The 14,007-nt window shown below is 36.0% G+C and overlaps 1 protein-coding gene across 3 annotated transcripts in view; it reads left to right on the top strand.

Annotated features, from left to right (window-relative positions):
* Positions 1–14,007, top strand: part of Tank (TRAF family member associated NFKB activator) — a 73,172-nt gene that overhangs the window by 17,824 nt on the left and 41,341 nt on the right. For all 3 annotated transcript variants that reach the window (XM_028769266.1, XM_028769268.1, XM_028769267.1), the window contains exon 2: positions 11,217–11,364. In XM_028769266.1, coding sequence (XP_028625099.1) covers positions 11,266–11,364 — 99 coding nt within the window. In that variant the 5' untranslated portion in view covers positions 11,217–11,265. The remainder of the gene's footprint in view (positions 1–11,216; positions 11,365–14,007) is intronic.

Genomic DNA, 14,007 nt, shown 5'->3' with positions numbered 1-14,007 from the left:
CAAAAAAAAAAAAAAAAAGCTATCCAAAGGAATATTTTTTCCCATTTTCTTTTGAGTAAGGAAAATATGAGTGTCTTTTGAGTATGGAAAACATGAAAAGTCTGCCTAACCCATCCAAAACTGAGAGTAGAGTGTCTTTTTTATGTATATGCACTATTATTGACTGATTTTCCTAGGTTTTGCTCTTGATAGTACAATTAGAGGAACTATAGTTGAGATACAGAAAAGATGGAATGTTTCTTGTTCTCACCTGTTAGCCTGCTCAAGTGGCACCTTTTTGAGTAATGTGAATTCTTACTATTCATACCTGGAAGGAGTTGGGGAAGGCTGGTGTCCTCCTTGTTTAGGGCAAAGTAGAAGAGGTTGGTGTTTTTGAGGTGGTTTCCTTTCCCGATCCTGAAACTGCATTAGGTTTGAATTGGCCTCTCACTGCAAGTGTAAGCCCTAACAGAACCTTTACCCAGAAGTTCAGAAAGCTCAGCAGTTGGAGAGACCCAGAAGGCAGCCTTCCCTATATCCTAACTCTCCCACACTTGTTTCTCATCCAACAGACAAAGTATACCTTAAAGAAGTATTATGTATCACTTTAGGGTGGATATGCTAGAATTTTTATCATCAGGCCTGTGGTTTTTCAGTCTGGTGGAAGTAGATTATTGGAGGTACAAAATTGTTTTGCACTGATATTCCCAAGTCTTAATGAGTTCCTGAAACACCACTACTTTCTCTTGGTTTTTACTTCCTTTATCCAGATTGTCTGACTCCTTTAGTAACATAATACTGGCTCCAGAGAAAACAGACTTACATTATTATGTCTGAAAATAAGAAAAGTTTATTTTAAAAGGCTAGGAGCCTGGGAAGCCAAAGGAAGGTGATGGCAAATCTGAGGGCTTGGGGTACATTACAAGACCTTGTCTTCTAGAAAAACAAAATAAAACAAGGAAAGGGATGGGAGATAGGCCAAGTATGGTGGCATATGCCATTAATCTCAGCACTCAAGAGGCAGAGGCAGGTGAATCTCTGAGTTTGAGGCCAGGCTGGCCTTCCAGGACAGCCAGGAACATCCCCCCCCCCCAAAAAAAAAAAAGCAGGACTAAATTACCAGCAAAGAACTAAGATTGTATTTTCACATCAGAGACCTATGTTCATCCAGTACTTTCATTTTCTAGTTCTGTGACCTTAGGTAACTTACACACCCCTTTTGAAGTTCTGTTTCTTATCTCCAGGGTAGCAGAATATGTGCTCCTGCAACAGAAAGCTTGCAAGGCAGGTGGTTTATATAAAGCAGCTGGCAAATACACATCTGATTCCACGCTAGTCCTTGTAGTCTTCCTTGAGGAATAGGAAACCACTTGTGCAGCCTGACAGTTTCTTGTGCCATTGTCTCATGTTTAGGACTGCTATTTACTTCCTTTATTGTTGGGATGCAAATTAAACTAAGAACTTAATTACCCTGGCCCATGGCTGTATATCATCTCAGGATTTTTGAAGATATGCCATTGGGTCATGTCTTTAGTTATCTCCAGGCAGTTTGAAATTTCAGTAGGATTTAGAATGATTATGTATTGATAGGAAAAACATCAAGAAAAAGGGTCATTGTTCCTGGTCAAAGAAGGACTGATGTCATACTCAGTTTTCTCCACAAGAATGCCATTATAATGAAAATGTTTGTTTAAACTCTGAAAAGTAATGGAAATTTCAATAAAGTAGTGTTGTTCCAGGCCATTAGCCAAAGCATCAAAATACTAATTTTTTTTTAAAGACGAAGTCTTCTGTAGCTGGGTGGTAGTGGTACACACGTTTAATTCCAGTATTTGGGAGGCAGAGGCAGGTAGATCTCTGTGAGTTTGAGGCCAGCCTACTCTATAGAGTGAGTTCAGGGTAGGAAGGGCTGCATAGAGAAAGCCCATCTTGAAAAACCAGAGAGAGACAGAGAGACAGAGAGACAGAGAGAGAGAGGGAGTCTATATTAGCAACTACTGTTTCTGTTTCCATCTTTAGGAACAGTTCAAAAAGCAGATCATGTATGGTTTATGTTTTACATATTCTTGCTATAACATGACCCATGACAGTGATTTAATATATGTGACATTTTCCCCTTACACAGAATTATTGTCTAAGAAGACTTGTATACAATTTGCTGATATTTGTTGCTTGATGATCCTAATGTATTTACCAGAAGTAAATTATATTACAACCACATCCTAAACATTTTAAAATGGGCAGATGATTGAGGTCCATGGAAAGGTCCATATAGAGACATCTAAACTTATAAATTCTGTTAGAGACAGTATGTTTTATGAAAATTCTCTGTACTCAGTTTTATATCATTTGATTTTTTTCAGAGATAAATAGAATCGATATAGAAGGTCAAATTTGTAGTCAACTATTCTTTCCCTACAATAGGAGGGCACAAAAATAATGCTAAAATTTATTAGATCTGAATCTTCATATTTAAGAGAAACTGGTATGACCTTAAAGAAAGGGTGAAAAATTGGACATAGATGGAGATCTGAAAAATTGCCAGGCTACCCACAGATTTGGGGTAGATGGGGCTTATCAGGAATATTTGGCAGTTGTAATGAAAGTAAGTTACACAATATAAGAATATTGAATCTAGATTTAAATGTACAGTATACATTTAAAGTCACACCCTAAACATCTTGGGAATAAGTGGGGATAGAGATTGGGAGAGCTCTGAAACCTTATTTACTTTCTCATTGGCATTCTCACAATTACTTCTAATAAAACAAGCTGTGACTTGCCACCATTTGCCCAACAGCCTCTAGATGTCCTCAGGGAAATTAACACTGAGGTATGAGGAGCTATGCCAGTGGTTAAGACCATGAAGGTTATGGCTTTATAATTACAAGGCCCTTGCTTTTTTTTATTTATCTATGTAATATTCTCAAGGCTAAATGCTGCTCAGCAGTTTTAAACTTTGATTTAAAGAAAAAAATGAGCCTTTTGTGAAAAGCTCTATCCTGAAACTTCATTCTCTCTATAGAAGAGCACTCTCCCTTTCTAGTCCTCCTTCCCTTTGTTCTGATACAGTGACTCAGGGTGCTAGAAGGGAGGCTCACCTGCTGACTCCTACGATTTTTAAGTACTGCTTTAGAAACAGAGTTTTCCTTTATTAATCTTGTGCCGCCTATGACATTGCGTGTGTTGTTCTCTTATGTTTGGAGGGTCTTTTAAAAGAGTACTCAAAAATATTTTTTTCAGAGTTTTCATGTTAGGCACCCATTTTCATGAAGACTGTGGCCATAGTTTCTAAAGAATATTCTCACAGTGTTTTCTTGCTGGCATCTAGTTGTACCTTCTTCCTTTTTTTTTTTTTAATTATCATTATGATTTTGTTTTGCTTTTATAGATAATTTTTCGTTAGTCTAAAGACTCAGTACTTTACCTGAGCTTTGGTGGTTAATTCTAAATCAGAGTGCAAGGGTATTTCCATGCTTCATGAACTCAGTTCTTTAGCTATCTTACATGAATGAAGAACATAATGATGTATAGTCTGGGAGACACATAGATGCTGCTGAAGATACTTCAGAAATGTCCCTAAGGACTATGGCCTCTTTTATGTTTTATATGATAAACTGTCTATTTTTTTATTTATTCTGTTTGCTTCCTTGCTTGCTTGTTTCTTGTAGACAGGGTATTACTATATTGTCCAGGCAAGTCTGAAACCTACTATACAGTGAGCTGACTTCAAACTTGTGACAGTCCTCCTGCCTCACCCTTTTAAGCTGGAATTACAGATGTGTAGCATTATACCAGATCTAAATGATAAACTGCATAATAGCTATATCAGTTACTCTTCTTGTCAGTTTAGCCAAAATGTTTGACAGGAAGCAACTTAAGAGGGGAATGACTGATTTTGATTTATAGTTTAAGATGGATACAGATATATAGTTAGGGCTGGTGGCAGAAGTATGAGATCCCTGGTCATACTAATCTAGTGAGGAAGCAGAGAAAGGAAAAGAGTGGGGTCAGACTAGCAAACTTCAAGGCCCACACTCAACAAAGTACTACTGGTGAAGCTTCCACTTCCTTCTAAAAGAACACCAGTTGTCAAGGAAACATAGAGCCTATGAGGAACATTCCACTTTCAAATATCAACAGTGACCTTATTCTTGGGTATTCATTAGACATAGTTGATGCCGTGAATAGGCTGTACATAGCCAGTTCCCTTTGTTCATCCTCTTGGAACCAAAAAACTAAGTCTTCCTTATAAAAATATATCTGTACCCTACTTGAAAACCCTCATTAAACCTTTAGTTGAACAGCTAAAGGTTACATTTTTCAGTGACATTTAATGCTTGCTACAGTCTGCCCTTAACTGAATATGTTGAAGTTTTTGCAGTTAGTGCACTCTACAGTCCCAGAAGTGCTGCTTTACACGTTGGCTTTATGAATAGGTGCCCTAGGGGTTTTGCAGCACCATCATACATGATGACTCGGCTGTACCATATCTAGAATCTTCCACTCTCATACTCCCTGCATTAGACTTTCATAAAGAGAATACTCCAGTCACCAAATATAGCCTCTTAGTGCCGTTGCTGTTTCAGAATGAGTGCTTTTTCTTTAATCCTGTACTTCTGAAGTCCTTCTCATCTTTTAGGACTCATTTTGTTATATCCTATATGAAGTTTTCACATTTTTTTCTGTTTGAATTTTTTTATTTGATCATTTATCTTGCTTAGTTTTTTATCAGTAAATTCTTCAATTCTGACACAAAAATGCATAAAAGTTTTCACCCACTGGATGAAATCTTGCAAATAATTATTTTTTTAGCCAAATCCCTATCAAAATATGCTCATACCTTTTATCTAACATTTATTATTAGCTTCTTGGGTTGGTTAGGTTTTTCTTTTTTATATGTTCGCCTCACTAAATGATAAGGTTTAATGGGAGAGAAAGGTAAACACCATGACTATTTGTCTCCTGAGGGGAACAAACACATCATATACAATGTGCCCAGCACTGACCCTGTCTTAAATATTTTACTGAATTGGATATAGTGCATCTCTTCTCTTTTAGAAACTACAAAATAGTGGCTAACCAAGATAAATAGTTTCTTTTTCATAAAACAATTGAGCTATAGTATGTCCAGACATTTCTAACCACTTACCAATGTCAGTGACCTGAGCTTCTTCATTCTTGTTCCACCTCTTCTGGGAGCCTTACCTACACATGTGCCACCTAGCAGAAAGTTGAAACAAATGAAAAAGACTGCATATTTGGTAGTTATATGCACTTGTCAGTGTCCACAGTATAGTCCCTTTATCAATACCTGCTAAAATTAAAAGTATTGTAACCAAAAAGAAGGAAGTGATTGGCCATGCGATTTGGATTTAAGCATGCTTACTCCAAATACAAAGTATTTTCCTGAAGAATGACTATTTTTTCAGGAAAGCACACCAAAATATAATTGACATGTAACTACCCCCAAGACTTTCCTTTTCCTCTGGTCAGTGTCACTAATCTAACATACATTTTTCTTCTTGGTTGAATTAATTGTATCATTTATTTATTTGTATCAAGAAAAATGTGATTCCTCAGCTTATGTTCTTATTTCAGGAAGTAATATGCACCCATGTGTGATATACTTAGCAGTTCCCCTTAATGACATCATGTGATCTCATTCAAGGACCTAAAGTGTTGAAAATAGCCCCACAATTTATTTGCATGTGTTGAAGATATTTTTAATAAAGCATTTAGATTTTAAAAAATAAGAATATACCTTTTTAATGGAATAGACATTTTTCATTCACAAAGAACTGTAGAGTAAGTATGTTACTTAGAAATCTTGTCCAAGCATCGTTTTTATACTGATGAAAAAGTAACTTGGGTCATTGAAAGTTTAGTGGCCAATAACTAAGTAATAGAAAAAAAAAAAACTTAAGCCAGACAGAGCCTCAGTTCAAGGTTCTAGTATCCTGGCTTTTAAAACAGAAGTGTGGTTTACATTGACAAATTGACGTATGTGCAGCTTTTTAAGATGAGATAACTTCTAACATCTGCACTAGTCTGCTTTTCTTGCCTCCTTATTTATTTTTTGTAAATAGTCTTAAGTATTTTTTTCCCTCGAACAGAGCAAACATAGGAAAAGTGAGAAAGAATGTCTGAGCATAGGAATGGCTTCAAGCACATAGCCTTAAATACTTTTGAATGAGAAAGTATTTAACTAAAATATCAAAATAGTACTTTTTCATCTATCAGAAATATCAATGAGAATTAAATTCCTAAGTGGAACAAGTGAAGAATTACTATTCCTTCAATTCTTCAAAGGTAATTACACTATGATCCTTGCCATTAAAACCTGGAAATTGGCCGGGCGGTGGTGGCGCATGCCTTTAATCCCAGCACTTGGGAGGCAGAGGCAGGCGGATTTCTGAGTTCGAGGCCAGCCTGGTCTACAGAGTGAGTTCCAGGACAGCCCGGACTATAAAGAGAAACCCTGTCTCGAAAAAAACAAAAAAAACAAACAAAACCTGGAAATTGTTGTTAAGCCTGGTAAGTTACTTAGAAATGTATTTAGTATCTTAAAATGATAGGATTTGGTTTATTTGCTATCTTTAAATGATAGGATATTGGGTTATTTGATAGTATTATTGAAGTATTGCTTGTGCCTCTGTGTTTAAAACAGCATTGTGGAACTAAGGTTGTAGCTCAGCGGTAGAACATGTGCTTACCATGTACAAGTCCCTGGGTTCAGTCTCTATTGTTACCCTAAACAAAATACTGACATATAGGCAACTGATTTTCAACAAAGTAGCTAAGGAAAATACTTTCAATAAGTACTGTCAGGACACCTAGATAACTTCACAATAAAAATAAGTAAATCTGGATTCTATCTCAAATCATATATAAAAATATATATAAATGTAAACACTAAAATTATAAAGCACTTCTAGGGAAACAGATGAAAATATATGTATGTTCTTGCATTAGGTCATGGCTCTTTAGATAAGGCACCAAAAGAAATTGCAAGCAGCAAAAGAAAACTATTAGTAAATTGAAACTCATTCAGGTTTTAAAATGTCATGTGCCAAAAAGCACTGTTACTAAAAAGAAAGGAGCTTTTTGCATCAGTGACAGTTTCCCCTGAGATCATGCCTCTCATAAGCAGTCTTTGTTCTTCTCCAGAAGAGAAGAGGAAATAAGAACAGAAGCCCCAGATGTAGAACAGAGCCTCAGAGTTCCTGCCTTGTATGCCTGAAAAACCCACAATGCTATGAAAGCACCAGGATCGTAAGCCATACACAGTGATCACTTTGTTGACTGTTTCACTGTTCTACGTTAGTGTATAAAGGAAAATAAGGTTTGTAGAAGATAGGCAAAGATTTGAGTGGAAATTATTTCCAATTTGACCAAGATAAATAGCCAAAAAAAGTACATAGAAGAATGTTTGTTCTCATTTAACATAAGGGAAAGGAAAACCAAACCACAATTTGATACTGCTTCACACCCAGGCTAATATCCCATCCTTTTTAAGAAAATATATTTTTAAGTAAAATACAATTATATCCTAACCCTTGCCTTCCTTCCAGTCACTCTCATATCGTTTTCATGTTCCTCCTCTCACTTTCTCTTAAATTGGTGGCCTCTTTTAATACTATTATTGTACCCCTGCGTGTGTGTGTGTGTGTGTGTGTGTGTGTGTGTGTGTGTGTGTATGTGTGTGTATGCCAATATAAAACCTACTAAGCCTGTTTTTGTTGTTTACGTGTTTATGATTTCGAAGTTGACCACTTAGTATTAGATAACTAGGATGTAGCTGTTTTCTTCTGAGGTTAAAGCCTCTGAGGTTAATCTTGGAAGGAAACTTGTTAAGATATTGGATATAAAAGAAAAATAAAGCACCAGATTATTTGGGACAAATTATTTACAAGGAGATGAAACAACAGGATTTCTGAGTGAGGTCAAACATTCCATCCTGCAAGGAAACTCCCTATGACAGGAAGTCCTTGAAACTGTGTAGATTCTCTAGTCCCCCACGTTCCAAGAGTATACAAACAGTAGACTGAGAAACTGCCAAATTTATTTCACACTCCCTCCAGCAATGGGAGTGTTCCCCTTGCTCTACATCCTCACCAGCATGTGCTTTCCCTTGAGTTTTTGATCTTAGCCATTTTGATGGGTGTAAGGTAGAATCTCAGAGTTGTTTTGATTTGCATTTCCCTGATGAACATTTCTTTAACTGTTTCTTGGCCATTACAGATTTCACTGTTGAGAATTCTCTATTTAGTTCTGTACCCCATTTTTAATTGGGTGTTTGGGTTGTTGGTGTAAAACATTAGATGGAGCTCAGAGAATCTTAAGGAAGAGTTGGGGAAAGGATTGAGGGACCCAAAGAGAACAGGGACTCTACAGGAATACCAACAAAGTCAACTAACTTGAATTCCTGGGGGCTCCTAGAGACTGAATTTCTTAGGGTTTTACTACTATGAACAGACACCATGACCAAGGCAACTCTTATCAGAACAACATTTAATTGGGGCTGGCTTACAGGTTCAGAGGTCAGTCCATTTTCATCCAGGCAGGCATGGCACAGGAGAAGCTGAGTCCAACATCTTGTTCCAAAGGCAAACAGAAGAAGACTAGTTTCCAGGCAGCTAGGATGAGGGTCTTCAAGCCCACACCCAGAATGACACACTACCTCCAACAAGGCCAAACCTACTCCAACAAGGTCACACCCACTCCAACAAGGCCACACCTCCTAATAGTGCCTGGACCAAGCATATTCAAACCATCACACTGAACCACCAATCAAAGAGCAAGAATGGATTGGACCTAGGCACCCTGCACATATGTAGCAGATGTGAAGCTTGATCTTCATGCAGGTCCCCCAACAACTGAAGTAGGGCCTGAATCTGTTGCCTGCCTGTGGCTGTTAAAGAGAAGCCTCTTTGATGAGGGTAGTACTTAAACACTTATCTGTGGTTATAAAGATAACATTTACAATGTAGTTTGGAATTATGCCTGTCTAGTAAAGTGGTGGTAGTAGGGTCTCTTCTAAGATCCATGACTTCACTAATCTAAGGAAGCTGACTAAGTTTCTAGTACTAGTACTAGGAATGTTAAATGAGCCTTAAGCTATTAGACAGCTGTTAGTTTTTTCTAACATATGAGTGCCGTTATTGCCGTGCTGGTCATTGTTGTGGTTCATAGATGTAATGACAACTATGATTTTTAACATGGACTACAAGGAGTGTTGGTGAAGATGTATAAAAATTGGAACCTTTGTGCATTGCTAGTAGAAATGTAAAATTGCACAGCCATTATGGAAGCAGTTTGGCAGTCCCTGCAAAAGTAAAACATAGAATTATCATTTGACCCAGAAATTCCACTCCACAGGGGACTGGAGAGAGGACTCAGTAGCTAAGAGCACTGACTGTGCTTCCAGAGAACCTAGGTTCTATTCCTAGTACCCATATACTGGCTTACAAAGCATTATAATTCCAGTTCCAAGGAATTCAGTGCCCTTTTCTGGGCACTGGGTAAGCATATGTTATACAGAAATACATGCAGGCAAAACACCTGTATACATAAAATAATAAATTAAAAAATATTAATGTGTACACAAAGGTTTATAGTAGCTTTATTCATAGTAGCCTAAAAGTAGAAAGAATCTGAATACTCAGCAACTGAGGAACAGATAAACAAAATGTATATCCATTCAGTGACCATACATTTGGAATATATTCAGCCATATAAAAGAAGAAATCATTGGTATGTGCTACAACATCGATGAACCTCAGAAATAGTATCTTACATGAAGGAAGCCATACATTTAAGCCTTATGTTGTGTGATTTCAATTATTTATTCATTTTATAATTATGGGTTTAACTAGTGTCTTGGATATGCTAGATTAGCACTATACCACCGACCTATATTCCCAGCCTTTATCATTTCATTTATACATATAAAATCTTACAAAGAGACAGATTCATTTAAACTGACCGATTACTTGCTAGGAGATAAGATAAGGTGAGGAACTGACGTTGGCGTTTAACAGGTTCAGTGTTTCTGTCAGGGAAAATAGATATTCACAAAATGTTACCAGTCCTGTCACATAGAAATATATTTTAAATGCCCACATATTTATGTGAAAATGTTAGACTTTATTTTATGTGAATTATATTTAAATATGATTTAAATATTAAATGCCCAGAATTTATGTAGTGAAAGAGGAGAACAGAGTCCTAAAAGTTGTCCTCTGACCTCTACATGTGTATTGTAACACATGTGTATGAACACATACATACAAATACACATAAAATAAGTGTTCTAAGTTTTTAAATAAGCGTTTTAAAATTTTAATTGAGGTTTATAAAGATTTTCCCAAAAGAAACAATTTGTTACCCTTGAAACCAATAGAGAATTGTGTCTATTTTGTGGTTTTTAGAAAATCCTTTAAAAAAAGTCTGGGTTGTATTTTTTTTATTACTGCACAGGAAGAGTCAGAATCATTAAGGAGCTCTCTGCACAGTGTCAAGGAATGTATTAGAGATGTTAGGCAAACTGAGATGTTAAAACCAAATTACCTCCTCCGAGAAAATCATCTATAGTTCAGAAGCAGCAGGGAAGTTAGGGAACTAATAGGTAGTGGAGTGGAGACTGAAGGGATGTGAGGTGGGTTTTTTTGTTGTTGGTTTTTTTTTTTATGTACAATCCAACAGCAGCTCTCCCTAGATTTTGTTCTAAAATAAGAGCATTTTCACACTTTTTAATTGCTCTGTGATAACAACAGTGTGAATTCCATCCACAAACATTTATTATCTATTTAGTTTTGCTCTAATTTAATGTAGCAAGAACTCACCTTCTAAGTAGGAGTAACTGTCCATTTAGTAAAGAGAAGTCCCTTCTCACATTACTGATCACATTGTACATTTCTATACTAAAGCATTAATAATTAAATGATCTTTTATATTTCTCCATCTGTAGATGACATTTACAGGTTCCTACCTATTTCCAAAACACCATTTTTATGAACTGGACTTATTTAGGAAATGGAATATTAGATTAGCAAAGACTATTTTACTTAACATTGTAAATTTCATATTTCATGTCATGATTTCAGGTGAAAATTTTTCTTCTTTTGTAAACCTTCATATCACCTGGTGGTGTATTTCTAGGGCCCTTTTCCTGAAGCAGTTTTTAAAATGTATGTAACTTTAATAACTATATAAGCTGTTCTGATATTTTCCAGAGCTGGCATTCATACCATCCTTTATAGTGATGCTCCAGGACAAAGAGGAATGGATAAAAACATTGGTGAGCAACTCAATAGAGCATATGAAGCCTTCCGACAGGCATGCATGGATAGAGATTCAGCAGTAAGAGAACTACAGCAAAAGGTGTGTGGTTTGGGATTTGAAAATTGGTTATTGTTCTGGTAAATTGAGGCTGAGAACTGAGAATATTAGTTGGAAACTATTTGGAAAACTGTAATTATTAAAACAGAAGAGTATAGTAATGAATGAACATTGAAATTTTTGTTGCCTTTTAAAAAACATTTTGTATCATGGGAAAGGTTTATTTGCTGGGTTCCTTTTAAATGATTATGTTTAAGTAGATAGAACATTGTTTCTCCCTATGTAACTTTTAAATATCACCATTTACTTTCATATAACAAAGAATTTACTATAAAGGTCCCATTTATGACTGAGAGAAAATTTATCACTGTTCGTCAGTTTTGCATTGTTTCATTGTTTTTTGTTTCTGGGTTTTTTTTTTTATTGTTATTTGGGTAATAGGAAAATTCAAGTTTCAATGTATCCTGGAACTAAATTTTTTATTATCATCTTCCATTCTTTATGACAGCTAAAGTAGAATGGAACATGGTAAGTTATTACAGTGATATACCAGAAGTTCATAACCAGAGCACATGGAAAAAAGAGTCTAGAGAAATCTGTGCTCAGTCTTCCTGTGTACTTTCCCTCCACTTCACAAATTTTGTCACATGTGTGGGAAGCATGAGGAATTTCACTAAAGATTCACAGTTATTTGGGGTTTGTTGTTATTTTTGAATTCAGAGCTGGCCTCATAGATAGTATGTCAACCAAAAGTCCAGACTCAGGAAAAGTAGGTCCACCGTAAGTGTTATTATACTGTCTAAATAAGCTGATAGAGCAGTTACAGTCTTACCACATAGGAACGGTTTTAAAGGCTCTTTTCCCAAGTAATATCAAAGGACCAGTTTTGCAAGTAGGCCTTTATGAACATAACAGCCAAAGATCTACTAGGAGGAGTATTAGCTTATGCTTCCACTGACAGTTGGAGATAGGGGATCTTAAATAGTTTTCTTTAATTAAAAATTTTCTTTTTTTTTTTTTCCTTTTTTTTAATTGAATATTTTATTTATTTACATTTCAGATGTCATCCCCTTTCCCCATTTCCCCTCCCTATATCCCCTCATCCCAGCCACCCCCTTTTTGCTTTTATACCATTTTAATTACATGCATGTATTAAGGTCAGTTCTAGGTTGAAGGTCTAGCAATACAATAGATGCAAATAGTCAAGGAGCAAGCAAGACAATAAACACAAATAGTCAAAGAGCAAGCAAGGCATTAAACACAATTACATGAACACTCCCTTGATCACTGTTTCTTTTTTTTTTTTTCTTTTGAAGCTTTCTCTATTTTCTTTTTTTTTTTTTTTTGAACATGAAATGCTTTTTTTTTTTATAGCATGTTTTACAAGGGGAGGGGGTAAGAGGGTCCAGGGATAGCTCAGTTGTTTAAAGTGCTTGTCATGAAAACATGAGGACCAGATTTGATTCACCAGAACCCATGTATATGTTGGGTGGGCATATTGATCTGCCTGTAATTCTAGCACTTGAAAGGTAAAGATGGGAAATCTTCAGAACAAGCCAGATAATCATACTAGCCACATTGACAATCTCTAAGGCTCAATGAGAGACCCTGCCTCAATGAATAAGGTGGAAAGTGATTGAAGAAACTCTCAGCATCAACCTCAGGTAGCATCTACAGGCAGACACTTGCACATGTGCACACAAACATGAACATACATGCACACATACCACACATACATATATGAAGAAAAAAATGTGATTCCATGAAATTGGAAGTAAAAAAAAAAATGCTAGCCATAAAATCCTTTGTTCTTTCAATAAATACAATGTCACTACACAATTTCTTCCTTTGTAGATGATACAACTACTATTCAACCTTTATGTATATACCTCCCTGAATTCTACAGAAGCTGCTTTATTCTTTATCAATCTTCCCTTGGTTTGCAAAAGAATATTCTGTTGTTGAGTAAACTAAAGACTCTAAATCTTCTCATTTTAGGTAGCTAGAAGGAAAGGGGGCATGATATGACAGACTTTAAGGATTATTTAAATGAGAAAAAATTAAAAACAACCAGGTTTTATTCTTCCTACTTTACAGTTAGGGTCATTAAAAGACTTGACAGTTCTGTTTGTGTTCTAGGGTGATTTGGAACTTGGGAAGAAGAGTGTTCAGAGGTTTTTAGATTAACACAGAAACCAGAATTTCTTCTACCTCCCAGTTTAATCCCTTTTCTGTCATGGAAGAAGCCTTTGCTCACACTAGCATGAATCTCTAAGAAGGAAATGGGAATTAAGGTTAAGGTTTTTCAAGTATTCAAGAATGGATAAAGAAAACTCTGATCTTTTATTTTAAATGCACGGTAGCCTGACAAATTTCTTTGATATGTTTATTGGGAGTCTGTGTTATTAGACCTTTGATGAAGTTTTGAGGATACTAAAGTGAAACATTGTTTATGCTTTTAGGAACTTTTAAAAGTTCAAATAAATAATAAAATAATTGTTTCATATATAATTAAAAAAATGAGGCTCAATGGCTATTATCTGACTATTTTCAAGTGTTACAGAAAAGATCAAGCAGGTAGTTTGTGACCCAGAGAAAAGGCATTTAATTCATTCTTGTGGATCAGGTCAGCACACTGTGTGTGTGTGTGTGTGTGTGTGTGTGTGTGTGTGTGTGTGTGTGTGT

This window comes from Grammomys surdaster, unplaced genomic scaffold (assembly GCF_004785775.1).
Source record: "Grammomys surdaster isolate TR1022 unplaced genomic scaffold, NIH_TR_1.0 191, whole genome shotgun sequence".
In the NCBI taxonomy this organism is placed as follows: domain Eukaryota; kingdom Metazoa; phylum Chordata; class Mammalia; order Rodentia; family Muridae; genus Grammomys; species Grammomys surdaster.
This window is presented reverse-complemented; position numbering and strand designations above follow the sequence as displayed.